The sequence below is a fragment of the Talpa occidentalis genome, unplaced genomic scaffold (assembly GCF_014898055.3).
Source record: "Talpa occidentalis isolate TD23 unplaced genomic scaffold, MPIMG_talOcc4v2.1 talOcc4.9, whole genome shotgun sequence".
NCBI classification, from domain to species: Eukaryota; Metazoa; Chordata; class Mammalia; order Eulipotyphla; family Talpidae; genus Talpa; species Talpa occidentalis.
In genome coordinates, this window is record NW_023605305.1 from 26,235,798 (window position 1) to 26,252,112 (window position 16,315).

General features: G+C 46.2%; 2 protein-coding genes across 6 annotated transcripts; one reads left to right on the forward strand and one right to left on the reverse strand.

Moving 5' to 3' along the window:
* The first annotated feature begins 56 nt into the window (after positions 1 to 56).
* On the forward strand, positions 57 to 9,186 carry TMEM269 (transmembrane protein 269). 2 transcript variants are annotated; one of them, XM_054691026.1, is made up of 6 exons: positions 57 to 177; positions 1,089 to 1,227; positions 6,087 to 6,184; positions 6,818 to 6,979; positions 7,628 to 7,828; positions 8,932 to 9,186. In XM_054691026.1, exons 2-6 carry the CDS (start codon positions 1,136 to 1,138, stop codon positions 9,066 to 9,068), a joined length of 690 nt encoding a protein of 229 aa, XP_054547001.1. In that variant the 5' UTR covers positions 57 to 177; positions 1,089 to 1,135; the 3' UTR covers positions 9,069 to 9,186. The 2 variants fall into 2 exon arrangements, with proteins under 2 accessions (XP_054547001.1, XP_037356618.2); XM_037500721.2 differs by having other exon boundaries at positions 6,821 to 6,979.
* Positions 8,637 to 14,789, reverse strand: SVBP (small vasohibin binding protein). 4 transcript variants are annotated; one of them, XM_037499647.2, is made up of 3 exons: positions 14,732 to 14,789; positions 13,882 to 14,043; positions 8,637 to 11,478 (listed from the first exon to the last, which is right to left on the reverse strand). In XM_037499647.2, exons 2-3 carry the CDS (start codon positions 13,993 to 13,995, stop codon positions 11,392 to 11,394), a joined length of 201 nt encoding a protein of 66 aa, XP_037355544.1. In that variant the 5' UTR covers positions 13,996 to 14,043; positions 14,732 to 14,789; the 3' UTR covers positions 8,637 to 11,391. The 4 variants fall into 4 exon arrangements, with proteins under 4 accessions (XP_037355544.1, XP_037355542.1, XP_037355545.1 ...); XM_037499645.2 differs by having other exon boundaries at positions 13,882 to 14,069; XM_037499648.2 differs by lacking the exon at positions 14,732 to 14,789 and adding an exon at positions 14,312 to 14,390.
* Between the last annotated feature and the right edge of the window lie 1,526 nt (positions 14,790 to 16,315).

A 16,315-nucleotide genomic window follows, 5' to 3' on the forward strand; every position in this document is an offset into this window, starting at 1 on the left:
TCCTTCCCCCTACAGCCCTGCTGCCCCACCCCTTCCTCAGGGATTGTGAGCTAAGAGCCTGGGCGGAGAGGCTTGGGACCTTTGTAGCTCCACCTCCTCACCTGGGCTGACCCCCTCCAGCACGCAGGAATTGGGGAAAGCATACACCCCGCCCCATCGGGGAATGTCCTGTCCCAGGTAAGCCTCCGTCCCCAAGAGCAGTCAGCTGCCGGCCCACGTGGAAGTAGAGGCTGCAAGTGCGCGAGCTCCACCTCTCCCATCTCTCCATCGGGGTGGTGCATTCATCCAGCAGGCGGGGAGGGGAGAGTGGGAGAGCAGGGGGGACTCCAGACCGACTTAGGGAAGAGGCTGGGTCTCCTTTGGGGCTTGCTGGCCTCTGGCAGCAGGTGGAGGTGGCAGAGATGGAGGGTGGGGGTGGCTTCCTGTTTCTCTTCTCTCCCAGGGTGGAGCTGGGCCTGCTGTCCGCTTGGGGCCTGTCAGAGCCAGGACCTTGGGGCATCTCAGGTGCAGCCTTGTCCTGAGGCAGTGAGCTTGGGGCAGTGGAGCCTGGACTTGCAGCAGGCCCCCTTTATGCCCCATTCCCCTTAGTCGCCTCTCCTCCTGGGGCACTCCTGGAGGTGAGGGGGTTACCCCACCCCAGTGCTTTTTTTATTCCTTTAGGGTTTACCACAAGGTATTAAAAATAGTTTTGTTATTAATTAAAAAAAAACAAACAACTTCTTGATGACAAAAGACTCATCTCTCAGATTGAGGAAAGAGCCAGGGCCCCTTGTCCAACCCCGAGCCATGGAGGTGCCAGGAGGGCCAATCTTTGGGCTGGAGAAGGTCTGTGCTATGGGCAAGGGGTGCAGTCAGAGAGGGAGTGGAGACTGTGGCCACATTGTGCACTCGCTTTGCTGTTGAATGTTTCCAAGGCGCTTGCCTTCTGCACCTTTGTCTTCACCTGTCTCCCTCCTTCCAGTCAGTGATACAGTGTTGGGAGGTGCACTTCTGGGATGAGGTCTGGGGGAACAGGAGATACATGGTCCGGGGGGGCCCCTTTGGGGACTCTAACCTTGAGAACTCCTTGGCCTTCTCCTGGATCCCAGGTCAGTGCACCAGTTTCTTCCTGACCAATGACCAGAGTCCCTCCCAGATGAATGAATTTTCCTGCAAGGATGTTGCCAATGCGTTATCCCTGGCCAATATGATCCTGGGACTCTTCTCCATCATCTGCAGCTTCTGCAAGTAGGTCTGGGACCCAGCAAGCTCTTAGCCAAGAGCTGAAGCCAATGGCATGACGGAAGGGAAGAGGAGCTTAGAGAGCCAGGCAGGGCCAGGCTGGCATGGGGGCCAGCTGGGGCAGGAGAAATTGCAGTGGATTGGAAGCCAAGGGGCCAGTGTCCTAGCCTCAGTTTCACCACAAACCTATCTGTGACCTGGTTAGGACACATCCTGAGACTCAGTTTCTCCATTTTTAAAACAAGGAGCTTGTACTATGCCCTCTATTGTCTTCCAGCAATGCCAGTCTAGAATGTTTTTTATGAGAAAAGCAAGAGTGTTCTGGCAGCCTTTATGCTATCCCTTATGCAATCCTTGTTTAAACAGGCTACCACTCATATTTTTTTAATTCTTAAATATGGCAAAATAATTGAAATTAGCACTGTTCTTTATGTTGTTAAGAAATTATATTTCTATAATTGTATCATATTTCAATGCCTTTGGGAAATCAGCTCTCTAAAGATAAAGATGAATCCTTAAAATGCCTGTTATGTCTGCCTAATCTGTTTGATCTCTATAACATCAGCAAGTAACTTCATGGGATCTGTTTCACATATATAAAATAAGATGATTTTACCTGAGATGTTTAAGGTTCCTTCTAGTTTGAAAGTTCTGTGATTCTCTAAGTTTTAAGTCTCATAAGCTATGGCAAACATGCAGCAGAAAATCTATTAGTTCAGCCTAATCTTCTAGGGTTACAGTTTTCATGCCATAATAGTAGAACCAGAATTTTTATTTAGACTCAGTTCCCCTTTTGACACAAAGGATGAGTCTAAGCAAAGGAAATGCAGAGGCTGATTTGAGGACAGCGAGGCTTGGGATGAGGCTCTTTTTTGCTGCTGCTAGGCCACTAAACATTGCAGTCAGGGTATAGACTTGGGAATAATCTCCTCGGGTAAGTATGTAACCTTGGTGGCTGTTTTCAGAAAGGTCTGGAAGCATGTGCTTGACAGAAGCATAGAACCCTTGACTATAGGGTCTGAAAGAGCTTTTGAAAATCATTTAGAGCATCAAATGAGACAAAACTGATAGAATTGCAAGGAGAAACTGGTGAGTCACTCTCATAGTTGGAGGTTTCAATCCTCCTTTCTCAGTCATTGATAGATCCAGCAGGCAGAAAAGCAGCAAGGACCAGCACCATCCATCAGCTGGACTCAATAGATATTTCTAGACTACTTCATCCAACAACAGCAGAATACACATTCTTCTCAAGCTCACGTGAACCATTCACCAGATAGAAGGTATTCTGGGCTATGAAATATAACCTTAACAATTTTAAAAGAAATAAATCATTCAAGTTATGCTTTGAATGGAATTAAACTAGAATTAATAGAATTAACGTGGAATTAAACTAGAAATCAATAGCAGAAAGTTAACTAGAAAATCCCAAAATACTGGACGTTAAACAATACACTTCTAAATAATATATGGACTAAAAAAAGGAAGTATCAAAAAAAAAAAAAAACAAGACTTTGAACTAAAAGAAAATGACAAAGCAGCTTGTCAAATTTTTTGAGGTGCAGTTAAACATTCCATAGGAGGAAATTATAGCATTAAACCCATATAATAAAAAAGAAATCTGCTCTGTGAAAGACAATATCAAGAGAATTAGAAGACAAGTCATAAACTGGGAGGTAATAGCAAGAGATACAACTGTTAAAGAATTATAACCTAAAGTTTACAAAGTTTAAAACTCAGCAATAAGAAAACAAGCAAGCCAATCAAAAAACGGACCAAAGACCTTAACAGATACCTCACCAAAGATGATATACAGATGGTAAATGTGCATATGAAAAGATGCACCAACTTTTTGCAATAGGTTTTTTAGCTGGAACATAGGTGTCCTGAAAGCCACAGACAGAATGGAAAAGAAGAAGCCTCTTAATATGGTCATGACTGGACCCGTCGATCAGAGCAAGTCCACCACAACTGGTCATCTGACCTACAAATATGGTGGGATCCACATGAGAACCATTGAAAAATTCCAGGAGGTGCTGCTGAGATGGGAAAGGTGTCCCTCGAGTTCCTCCCTGGTCTTGGGTAACCTGAAAGCTGAACAGGAGCATGGCGCCACCATCCCAGTCTCTCTATGGACATTCAAAACCAGCAAGTATTATGTGAGCATCATTGATGATCTGTGCCCCAGGACACAGATACTTTATCAAAACACAATTACAGGCACATCTCAGGCTGCCATACTGTTCTGATTGTGGCTGCTGCTGTGGGTGAATTTGAAGCTGGCATCTCTAAGAATGGGGACCCATGAGCACGCCCTTAGGCCCATGCTTTGGGTGTGAGATGGAACGCACAGGCCACTCGACAGCCAGGAGAAGTACGAGGAAATCGCTAAGGCAGTCAGCACCTACTTTAAGAAAATTGGCTTCAATCCTGACACGGTAGCATTTGTGCCAGTTCTGGTTGGAATGGTGACAGCATGCTGGAGCCAAGTGCTAACATGCCTTGCTTCAAAGGACGGAAAGTCACCCATGAAGATGGCAATGTCCGCAGAACCACGCTGCTTGAAGCTCTGGCATGTATCCTGCTCCTAGCGTGGCCAACCAACAAGCCCTGCACCTGCCCCTCTGGACATCTGCAAAATTATTGGGGCTGGGGCTGACTCTGTGGGCCGAGTTGAGACTGGTGTTCCCAAACCTGGCAAGGTGGCCTTGACTCCAGACAGCGTTACAACTGAAGTAAAGCCTTGAAATGCACCATAAAGCTTTGAGGGAAGCTCTGCCTAGGACAGCATGAGCTCAGTGTCAGGAATGTGTTTGTCAGAGATGTTCTGGTGGCATTGTGACAGCAAAAGTGACCCACCAAAATTGGAAGCAGCTGGCTTCGCAGTTCAGGTGATTATTCTGAACCAGCCAGATCAGTGCACCATGTGCCCCTGGGCTGGGTTGGCACACAGCTCATACTGCTTGCAAGTTTGCTGAACTGAGAAGATTGATCATTGTTCTGAGAAAAAGCTGGAAGATGGCCCTCCAAGACCCTGGCACAAGTCCAAGGCCCAGAAGCAAGCACAGCTTCTTCACCTGTCCCTCTGCTCCAGGCGTGTCCTCTAGGTCTAACTCTCCTTCCCTCTTCCAGCTCGGCATCTCTCTCCCAGGCTCCTCTTCAGCTTCTCTTCCCTGCTCCTCCTTCCCTTGGGTGGAATCACCCCTTTCCCTGGGCACCACCCTGTTACATAGCCTCTCTGGAAGACAAGCAGTTTCTCATAAAACTAAAACCTACTCTTTAGCATATGGACCAGGCAATCACACTCCTTGGCGTTATTCAGATGAATTCAGAACTATGTCCACACAGAAACCTGCACTTGGATGTTTATATTACTCATAATTGACAAACTTTGAAACAACCAAGATTTATTGAGTAGGTGAATGGATAAACTGTGGTTCATCTGGACAACGGAGTATTATTCATTGCTAAGAAGAAATTAGCTATCAAACCACGAGAAGATATGGAAGAACCTTAAATATACATTATTGCATGAAAGAAGCCTATCTGTAAAGGCTACATATTAAATTACTCCAACTATATGACATCTTGGAGAAGGAAAAAATGGAGGAAATATATCTCCGAAACTACGAAGATATTAAAAAGATCAGTGGTTTCCCAGGGAGAAGATGGGAATAGATAGAGCAGAGAGAGCTTTTAGGACAGCCAAAGTACTCCATACAATACAGTCATGATGGTGATATGTTAGTATACTATTGTTGAAACCCACAAAATGTACAACACCAAGAGTGAACCACTAGGTAAATTTTGGACTTTGGTTGATTATGATGTATAAGTGTAGATTCACCCTGATATATACAAAGAGCCAGAATGCACCATTCTGATGAGTGATGTTGCTAATAAAGGAGGCTTTGCAGAGGTGGAGGGCAGAGGTACATGGGAATCTCTACCTTCCTCTTGATTGTGGTATAAACCTAAAACTGCTCATAAAAATACTAAGTTTTAGAAAAAAAAAACAAAAAGATCTCAAATGAATACTGTAAGCCTCTACCTTAGGAAACTAGAAAAAGAAGAACAAATTAGATCCAAAGTAAAAGAAAAGAAATCATAGAAATGAGAGCAGCTATCACTGAAACTGAAAACAAGAAGTCAGTAGAGAAAGGCAGTGCAGCCGAAAGCTGGTTCTTTGAAAAGATCAATAAAAGCGATAGGCCTCTAGTCCGACTAGCCAAGACAAAAAGAAAGAAGACCCAAGGCACCCATATCATAAACGAAACAGGAGCCATGGCCATGGATCCCACAGCCTTTAAAAGCTTAATAATGGAACGGCTCTGTGCCCACAAAGCTGACAGCCTAGATGAAATGGACCATTTCCTTAAAAGACATAGGTTACCAAAACTCACACTTGGGAGAAATAGCTCATCTGAACAGTCCCTATGTCCATTAAAGAAATCGTTTGGTACAAGCCCCTCATTTTACAGATGGAGGAACAGAGACCTCGGTTGGGTGGGAGTGATTTATCTGAGAATTCTCAATAAGATGGTAGCAGAGGCTGGGAGAGAACTCAGGACTGCTGTGCTCTTGAATATACCTGGGATTTAGACTTGGAAGAGACCTTAGTGATTACTTTGGGGGTTCAGGGCACCCCTTTAAGATGGGTTGAGATCGTAGCAGGTATGCTGGTATATGCGAGGTGTGAGGGTGGAGTGTGAAAAGCAGTGTGGGGTGTGAGTGGGGAACATGAGGAGTGTGGGTGTGTGTACATGCAAGTGTAGGATGTGTGTTAGTGTTTTGGGTGTGTGTGGCGTGGCTGTCCAGAGGAGACGACGAGAGGGCTGCCCTGTTTGGGTCTGCTGCCCACACTCTAGGAGATCCCATTGCGCCTGCTGGATGCTTCTTGTCAGCTTTCTGATAGACATGGCAGTTGGGGCTATAACCAGACACCTCAACATCTGCTCCAAATCAGGTGAGTCCAGGCCTCAGACCCCTAAGCCCTGACCCCAGGACACCCTGTCTCGGGTCACCTCCTTCATCCTCCAGCATCAACAGGCTTCATGAGCTGCTGTTCCCGGCCCCATCCCTCCAGTAGCAGAAGCAGCCCCAGAGCAGCACCAGGAGCCCCACATCCAGACCTGGCTCCTGTGACCTGGGACTGTCCACACCCTGGTTTTCCATTTCGTTATCTTCCCTGCCTCCTGTTCAGGGCCCTTCTGGGAACTGGGAGTGGGAGTGGTAGGTGTGGAGAGTGGTGGCGTGGAGGAGTGGGGACATGAAACATTCTCCCAAACAGAGCAGTTGGTTTAAAATACAATAAAATATTTCCATGTAAGCTACTGCTTGAAAAGAGGTTCCAGAGCTTTTCAATTTGTATCCATAGTAGTCCACCCTTGGAGAGGGAGAGCAATTGCCTGAGTCACATGGTCAGTATGAGGCTAAGCCAGGAGGACTACTCCCCTCTTTGATCTACAGAAACAGGGTGAACAGCTGTTGATCTCTGGGACTCAGGACCCTGCTTGTTGCCACCCTGACCCCCACCCCCACCCCAGGGCTAAAGTACAGTATGTGTGCGTGTTAAGTTTTAACCATGGGCCTTCTGCAGCAGGAGTTGAGCTGAATGACTTTGCCGTCTTCACCACCTTTGGCCTGGCCTCAGCCATGCTCCTAGGTGTGAACGGAACTCTGAATGGATTCCTGGCCATCATCTATATCTTAACTACTTCTTTCCGCCTGTGTTCTTATTCAACTTGTGAGTGCAACTCAGGTAAGTCTTAGGGCTGGGGCAGGGAACCTCGGAGGGAGGAGCGTTGGATGCCCAAAGCTTAGGGCTCAGTAATCGACTCCTCCCTCTATGGAGTCCCTCTTCCTTCTCCTGTACCTGTGCCCATTGGCAGCTGCAGGCTATACTGGCACACCTGCGGTCTGGGGATCAGGACCCTTGGTTCTTGGAACAATTGTGCCTCTTTCTCACTGTGTGACCTTTAGATGGAGCATGTCAATTCACAGACTCCAGAACTATATGTCACAGTCCAGTTTCCCAAAACACATGGAGAAACTGAGCTCTGGTGAGGACAGTGGTCTTGCCTAAGGTCACAACACAAGGGACTGCAGATGCCAACTACAAGACCTCAAAGCACCCTTTATAGAGGCTTCTCTGGGGCCTGGGCATGTGACTGGTCCTAGTTTGTTGCTTGAACTCGGCTATGCAATGCAAACCCAGACATCATTTCTGTGAATAGCTAAATGTTTTATGGTTTGCCCCTGCCCTGGGATTAAAGGGATTTGGAGCATAATCATGGGCTGAGGGTGGGGGTCGGGGGTGGGGGGAGACCCAAAGAGAAAGGAACTTGCTTCACATAGATGCCTTTAGCAGAGTAAAACAGCTAATCTCCACCTTTTCTTTCCCTGGCAGACATCCCCTTCGTGTACAAGGGCCTACCCTGCCCCTATGCATCCTGTGTTTTGGCCTCCACCTCCCTTCTTACGAAAGGCAATCCTTTCATTCTCTCTTGCATGGCCTCACTCATGGTTCTATTCATGATGGACCAGAGTTACTACCCACATGATGAAATCCTGGACTCTGAGAATTGGAAAAAAATAGTTTATTTAGGAGGTGAGTGAAAATGCTGCTCTGAACCGTCCCTGTTGGTCATCTTTAGGGCTGCTCACTGCCACCCAGTGCCTTCCCCAGCATTCCCTAGTTCTCTTACCCTGTTCTGTTTATCTGCATGGAAAGTGAACTAATTTATGTAACGTACATGACAGAATACCTAGAGCAAAGTAAATATTCCACAAATGTTGATGCCCTTTTATCTTTTGGTAGTGAATCTGAAATCCAAATGGGGTCCGCTAAGGCCACCCCAGGTTCGAGGATTCTCTAGAACTCACAGCACTCTGCATATTGTCACACACATGACTCAGGTTTATTACAGCAAAGGATACAGAGCAAAACCAGTAAAGGGGTGAAGTCTGGAGGAACCAAACTTCCAAGAGTCCTTGCCCAGTAGTCACGCAGGACACAATTCCTGCAGCAACATATTAGGACATAAGGCATGAGGGAAGTGCTTTAGAGACTTAGTGCTCAAAGCTTTTATAAGGACTGGCTACAAAAGCACCCTCTGGCAAACACATCCCGGAATTCCAGATTCCAAGAAGGAAAGCAGGTGTCAGCATAAGCAATCTTGCTTGTACTGTTGAGGCGCAGTGAGCCACTCTTCCCAGTTAGGGAAAGTTTTATATTGGTGTAGGGAACTGTTTACTCTCCAAGTTCCCAGATACTGGTCATACATAGGCCAACCTCATAAGCAAGCATTACTAAGGATAATGGTTTCAGGTGTGCTATGTTGTTTCTTCTCTGCATGTCTAATATTGTATAGGCCATTATCACATGTTAAACTTGAAACATGTTTACACACACATACATATGTATATATTGTGTATTTATACGTATATTTTTCCCTAAAAGAAATCTGGTCAACTCATATTTATTCTTGGCTAGGACTGGTTTCTGATCTAAATGAAACCTGACATTGCATTAGATTACAAGTCCAGCTACATACAGACAAAACTTCCTAAAGGCAGGACTCATGTCTCATTTGTTTTTGTTTCTTAGGCACTATGAATGAGAACTAAGGAGGGGATAGGCAAGCAGAGGGTGGGCGCTACTTACAAGATAACTTCATGACCATGGCATGTTTGCCTGTTTTCTTCTTCCAGGTGTCATCATGCTGTTTTTGTTTCCATTCTCCATAACTGCTTTTTACTGCCTGATGTGGTCGCTCTCCTACATCTTCTTTCCAGATGCTCTATGGGGCAAGGCAATGTGTCTTAAGCTACAGCAGGGAGGAAACTGAATAGTTCTATCAGTACCCACTTGCCTCCGTGGGGTTTATGCCAGCATGTTGGGCCACACCTTGCTTTATCTTCACTAAAGCTCCCTTTTTCACTGTGTTATGCACGTGTTATGTACGTCATCAGTCTCTTACCCTGAACCAGAGCAACTTGCAGCAGACCATTGGCCTTCACTCCCTCCCCTTTATTCAGGGTTCTGAACTGCTAAGGGAAAATAATTGTTTATATCACAGAGAACAGAATTTTTCCAAGTTACATTTGGGCCAAGTTTGAGTTCCAGCTGTCCCCAGCTTGTTAACTCCTTGGAAAGGAGTGAAACCTCTCAACACTGGCATTGCCTCCATCTTGGGCCTGCCTGATGGCGATTAATCTGGAGGGAGGTGCTTACTGAAACACTTCTTAACTTGCAGACTGTGACTCTCCACAGCAAAACTAATCAAAGGACCATCACATCACCCTGTTCATTGCTGTTTGAATGTGCAGAGACTTGAAACTTACAATTCTGTAGTTCAGCAGTCAAAATTCATGCCTTTTGCTTTTTTTAGAGTAGACACACTGGCAGCTCGAGGACATGGTTTGGTTTTCAGGATCTCATTATGTGTTTTTGTCCCTAATCTCAAAAATGCCAGACATTCAAATGTTACTTCATATGCTAAAATACAAATCAAAAAAGAATAGTTTGTACAGTACCCTAAAGTTGCACTTGACGAAGACCTTGAGTTCACTGGAAATGATGACTCCTAGCACTGCCTCTGGACTTTCTGCTCCAGATGTTATACTAAAAAAGATTTTTGGTTAGTCTGCCCCTTCCCTAACTAGGTCACCAGATTACCTTTTCTCTAACTTCTTGAGGTCTGCAGTTCAAAGTATGTGGCAAATATGCATTAAATTTAAATTTAGGTTTTAAAAATAAAAATCCAAAGAAGTCCTCATTACTGTGATTTGACTATAAAGGAACAGATAGCTCCTTGACCCCCTTACTCTGTATTCATGTAATATATCATTTATGTTTTCATGCTTAGATGAGTATGTCTGTGCCCCACTAGATCTTAAACTCCTGTAGTTTACTTTCTGCTGCCTCCCACAGAGCTACCCTTCAAAATACTTTGTAGATGAAGTGATTTCACCATGTCCTCTAGTGAGTTACAGACAAGCTGACTATGATGTGATGAGAATTTTATAAATATACCTGGGGTCCTCAATGCTGTACTCTATTTTCAGTGATGCTACCCTTTATCAAAATATTTTAGGAACTCCACTTTGAGAACGTCTCCACATACAGTCTTAAAGCCAGCACACTGTCAGCGCCTGGACATAGTAGGTGCTCCAAAAATACTAAATTTTGAACTGACCAAATTCAGAGAAGACCTAAAACAAGTCCAGCAATGAGAACATTATTCACAGTGATTTCAGAGGCAGCAGGGGTCAGAGGAATGGATTGGGGATGTTCCCAGCCACAGTAGGGAAAATATTGTCAGTGTGGAGAGTAAAGGGATGGCGGTGTTTGACTCTTTTGCCCTAAGTAATCTGCCTCATCCCCCTACATAGTCCACTTTCTGACATCATTCTCCCTACTCCTGAGGAATATATGGAAATGAAATATCCTGAATGAATAATCTCTCTTATTGCTCAGCATTAAATTCATTCTGCTGCTAACACTGAGGTATGAACCACCACCACTCCTGATAGAAATGTTTGCAGCATAAGTAACCTGACATTTCTGCACTTGGAGATGGTGGGTGGACGGATGGGTTCTCGAGGAACCGATCTGAATCACATATTTATATGTGTGTGGCAAAAATTTAGGTTCTCTATGGTCTGCAGAGCTTTAGCTCCAGGAAGAATGAAGAATGGTAACAGTTAAGTTCTTTATCTTCTCTCCTATCCTCTACATTCCCTTGTCCTCACCTCCCTTCTTACCTGCTGCAGTCCTTTGACTACTTTTTACAGGTAGGCATACCCAAACTAAAGTGAGGAAGGGAACATTTCATTAGTATTTTATTTGTATTTTTGGAGATTTACAGTTTCATAAGAAACACTGATTTTTCTCAAATAATAGAAAAAAGTTTTTTTTTTTTTAAAAGAATCTATTGCCTTAGAAGAATAAAATAAGTCTCTTCAGCAAGTGCTGGGCCAATTCATATTGGAGGAACCAGTGACGCAGAAGTTACATATAGGAAGTTCAGATTCATCCAGATTTAGGAACAACACAAGTGTCTTCTCGTCTAGTTCTGTAAGGCTCCAAATGGGCCACCTCAGTTTAAAACTGGGTACAAGCTCACAAACAAAGCCTCCAGGGTCCCGTGTCCTTTGAACGTAGGTGGCTCACTCTCCAGGAGGCTGCATTTGTTTGCAGAACTCATCAAACTGCTGTTGCTCCAGCTCTGTCATCACTCTGTTGAGGGCGTAGATCTGAATGGGAGGAAAAGATGCGTCAGCAATGGGAGCAGCTGCTCACATATCTTCAGACACAACATGTGTGTCATCTGAAGATGCCAGAATGGCATCTACCCACATCAAAGGGGTTCTGGTCCAATCACTTCACTTCAAATGAGGATAACACCGCTACCTCACAGAGGGACATGTGTTTGTTATCTGGCTTATTCCAGGAAGGCTGACACGGGAATGACAGTAGCACCTGTCCTAAAGCCCTATCATGAGAAAGCCCTGACGGTGGTGCATGTGCAGGTTGGCCCCGTGCCTGCCACATCTGAAGAGCTCCACAAGTGCCAAATTCCCTACTACATGTCAGCAAACAACATACCATGATTAGCTGTTCAATTTATGAAGTCCACACAATGAAAGCACAATGTGATTTGGAACAGCCTGGAAGCACAATGATTCTTGATAACAACCACTGCCATTTATTGTGTGTTATCTCCATGGCAGGTACTGTGCTGAGTGCTTTACAGATAACATTTCTGTTTCTTATAATAATCCTGTGAGGTACTTATCACCCTCGTTTTACCAAGAAGTTACTGAGGAACTGAGGTTCAGAGAGCTTAAGTATCTTGGCCAAGGTCCCATGGGAAGAACTGGGTTGTATGGAGAACTAGGATTTGAAGTCAGACAAATAAATCCAACTTTCGGAATATCATTGGAAGAGTGAGTGTCACTAAGAACATGAACAATGTCCTCAACATCTGTCCCTATGATGTACACAAAGGATAGCTTCCTAGGCTGGCCCCTGCAGCAGCCCTCACAGCACAATGCAGGCCCTCACCTGGGGGCCTGGATGAACACAGGAGAGGTAAAGGAAAAGGGACAATTTGTGAGGTTCCAGGTCTACCACTCACAGATGGTAGGCCTTAATCCAGAGGTAGATTTCACCTCATGGATTAACTTCAAATACACTATTTAATACGAGGTTTGTCATCTGCCTTCCCCCACTGAATGCAAGCTCATGAAGGTGGGGGTTCTGCTCTGTCTTGTCTGGTCATGCAACTCTGGTTCCTACAACAGTGCCTGGCACATAATAGCAGCTCAGTATTTAATAATGAATAGATCAGGTTATCAAAAACGTAAAATGTGACACTGACAAGTGTTGGAAAAGAGTGAGGAATGAGAACTCTTACACTGCTAATGGGGGTGTGAACTTGTATGAGCTCTCTGAAAGCAATATGGCAACATCCAGCAAAGCTTTAAATGTACCCAGTAATTCTTCTTCTAGATTGATATCCCTGCAGAAGTCGTATCACAGGTGCCAAAGGAGTCACTGAAAAGTTTTTCCTACAGCAGTGTTTGTAATAGCCAAAAACAAAACAAAACTATGAATAATTTAAATGTCTATAACCGGAAGACTGGGTAAACATACAAAAGTGGATTCAGAAAATAGATTATTTAAGCAGTGATGAAGAACAAACTAGATTCTCGAATTAACATGAATTGTTCCCCAAAGCCTACTGTAAGCAAATGCAAAATAAAACCTGGAGTTCTATTAAAGTAAAAACTAAAAACACAAAGGGATATTATATATTGTTAATGGGTATCAATGAATATATTTGAATATGAAATTATAAAAAAATATAAAATTATGAAAAATAATAGTGGTTTCCCAAGGAGAGGAAACAAAGGTATAAGGCAGGATATGGACAAAGGGGCCCACAAATTTACATATAATTTATTGTTTAAAAAGACTGCAGGCAAATATGACAAAATGTCACCACTACCAAGCTGGGGTACTGAACACCCAGATGTCTGTTATAATAATCTATTATTCTGTATCTCAAAATTTCTCAAAAATTAAAAAAAACAACTAGGGTGCAACAAGCTTTTCCCTGATATTAAATACTAAAACTACTCGTGTGCGCATGTGGTTCCACAGAGACAGTGTAAACAGTTTAAACTTTTTATTCTCAAACTGATAGTAAATGCTGGCAGAACAAAGGAACACACTGGTGGGTTAAGCTTGGGCCTCTCTTCCTGGTTATGAGCAGCTCCTTTGCAGGACAAATCCAAGGCATGTGTTGGGGGGGGGGGTGTCTGATGCTCGCTCTCTTTCACACTGTCCCCTCCCTTACATGTTCCTTTTCTTCCACCTTTCTTACTTCCCTCAGCACCTCCCACCCCCACCCCCACCCACTGTCGGAGGAGTCCTCCGGAGACCAGGTATTGGTTGGGGTTCTGACACTAACTTTGCATGGGACTCTGGACTGCCACTTTAGCATTCTGGACCCTTAGTAATACCCTCTCTACACCTGGGAGGACATGTTTGCTAGGAGGCAGGTAGGGCTCCCATCACATTTCTCTTTCACATTCTCTACTCTAGCATCACCTCCTGCAGACTACAGTATACAAGCCCCTCCTTAATCTCACCTCTGCTCTTTGTCTTTGCTTCAGCTCCTGCTGGGCTGATTTCTGCTTGGCCTTCTCAACTCTGCTGACAGGTTCTTTAACTTTGGATTTTTCTTTACGTGCAGGTGTATCCATGGCTCTTCGTCAGCTCTTAGCGTCTGAATACTTCTTCGTCAGCTCTGACTTGGATGGTACAGAAAGAGGCTGGTCTTAAAAAACAAAAGCATGCACGAAATAAGCCCCAAACAACTGCCGTCGCGGAACGAACCCCCAGCGGAGCGCCCTCCTTTGACAGGTGGGGCAGAGAAGCCCGGCAAAAAGGGTGTGGGCTTGGGAGCTGCATGACCTGCGCCCACAGCCACGACCCCGCCGGACCGCCTCAGGCAAATCTCCCCACAATGAGCTTCTGTTTTCTCAGTCTGCAAAATGAGCCCCTGGCCCCTTCCCTGACCTCCGCGGGGGCCGCGTGAGGACCAGACGCGAAGACCCGAGGGAAGGCGCTTCGCCCCCGGCGGCGCGCAGTCCCGGCGCGGGGCTGCAGGATGGCGAGGGCGCCGAGGCCAGAGGGACGAGCGGCCGCAGCCCCCAGCGGGCAGCCGGGAGGCCGGGCCTGGGGCCGGCCGGGCAGCCGCGTCCCGGCTCCGCCCGCACAGCGCCAGGGTCCCGGCCCGCCGGGCCCGCCCTCCGCCGCCCGACCCCGCCCTGGGCCCAAGCCCGGCCCCAGGGGAGGCTCCCCCTCGCGCGGCCGCTCTCTCCCGGGCAAAATGGCGGCGGCGGCGCTCGGGATACCGCCTTGGCTCCCCGGCCTCGGGACTCCGGGCCCCGCCGCGCCGCGGACAAGGCCCCGCCGGGGGACCCTCGGGTCTCCTACCTCCCGGCCTCGAGTCCCCGGCCCGCCGCGCCTCGGACTGGGCGGGGCCGGGAGGGAGGCGGAGCGCCGGGGGCGGGGCGCTCTGGGGCCCCGCCCACAGGCAGGACTGCGCGTGCGCAAGGTCTGGCCGCCACGTGGACCATGAGGTGGGGCGCACCGGGGCCCCGCCCACAGGCAGGACTGCGCGTGCGCGGGGTCTGGCCACCACGTGGGCCGTGAGACTGAGGTGGGCGCAGTTGCCACAGGAAAAAGCTGTTCGCAGCGTGAGTGGTTTTGGGGACAACTGCTAGAATTTGAAGGGTGAGGCCTGAACCCTGGGCCTAGAAATGTAACGTTGTGAACCTCGGTTTTTTAACTCGAAAAGTGGGCATGCTGCGCGCCGGTTTCCTGGTTCACGAGCTTATCAGGACAGATCCTGTTTGCCTCAGTATTTTGAAAATGGAAATCGTGATGAAGTGTAAATAGCCAATATAAACAGAGAGAGACGTTCAAGTTGAGACACAGGGCAAGCTAGGAATTAGGCAGTTTTAGGGACAGTGCAAGAGGGGACCTCTGAAGAATTTAGGGAGGCTTCAGAGATGAGGACAAACAAGGGAAAGTAACCCATTCCACTAGGAAAAACAAACATCTCAGGACCAAGGACAACATTGTTAACGCTGGTCCTGGTTTCCTTCAGGTGGTAAAGGGAGGCGGAGATTGGAGAAATGGAGAGTGGTTTAATTTATGGACACCTTAGAAGGGCAGCTGTTTAACTTCAATGCAGGGATGCCCATCCAGAGGACTGGGCCATAAAGATAAAGATGTAACAAATGGGGAAAGAGAAAGCTGTTAGGAAGATCCCCCACTCAGTAGCAAATTAAGTGAGACAGCCGGGAACTGACCAATCACAAAGAGATGGTGGAGCTTTAGAATAATGAGGGAAAGAAGGTCTATGTTCCCTGAGACACGACTCCACTTTGGCTTCCTTGCCCCTCCTAGGCCTGGTTTCCTGGCCTGGGAGTCCCATTTTATTTCTGCTCTTTTTTTCTCCTCAATAAACTTTTTCTTTCTCTAAACAAACCTGCCTCTTCTCACTTGCTTGCCTGACAGTCTGCGAAGTCCCTGCTGCGGCTTCGTGAGACACCAACCCGTGGGGGTCTAGTGGCTGGGACTCAGCCCTGCCCCTGCAGCCTGGGCTCCGTTCCTGGCTGGGAGACTAGGCCTGACAATTCCGGTATCAAAGTTCACTGATAAGCGATAATTTTACAAATACAAATTTTTACAGTAAGTTTACAAATTCAAATAACTGGTTATCATTTTTCACTTAACAGGACTGAAGGAAATGCGAAGTAAAAGCTTTACTCATTCCTATGTGTAGCATAGCCAGAGTTTTTAAAAGAAAAAAAGTGGAAGCGTATAGATAAAAAATGTTAGAGTTACCACTATAGTCAGGGTTATGAGTGACATCTATATACCTGTGTTTTGTTTTCCACTTTTGGAGCTAGAAGTCCAAAAGTAAAATTGCAGAGAAGAAATCCATTTTATAACGCGAAGTAGATTATTTGATAAAGTTCTTTCTGAGAAAGCAGTAAATATATTACAGTG

Excerpts from the sequence above, each read along its gene's own strand:
- SVBP (XM_037499647.2), bottom strand. The coding sequence starts at position 13,995 with ATGGATACACCTGCACGTAAAGAAAAATCCAAAGTTAAAGAACCTGTC. Across the intron at positions 11,479-13,881 it reads AGCAAAGACAAAGAGCAGAG|ATCTACGCCCTCAACAGAGT; the intron begins GTGAGATTAAGG and ends CCTCCCATTCAG.
- TMEM269 (XM_054691026.1), top strand. The coding sequence starts at position 1,136 with ATGAATGAATTTTCCTGCAAGGATGTTGCCAATGCGTTATCCCTGGCC. Across the intron at positions 1,228-6,086 it reads ATCATCTGCAGCTTCTGCAA|GAGATCCCATTGCGCCTGCT; the intron begins GTAGGTCTGGGA and ends CCCACACTCTAG. Across the intron at positions 7,829-8,931 it reads AAAAATAGTTTATTTAGGAG|GTGTCATCATGCTGTTTTTG; the intron begins GTGAGTGAAAAT and ends TTCTTCTTCCAG.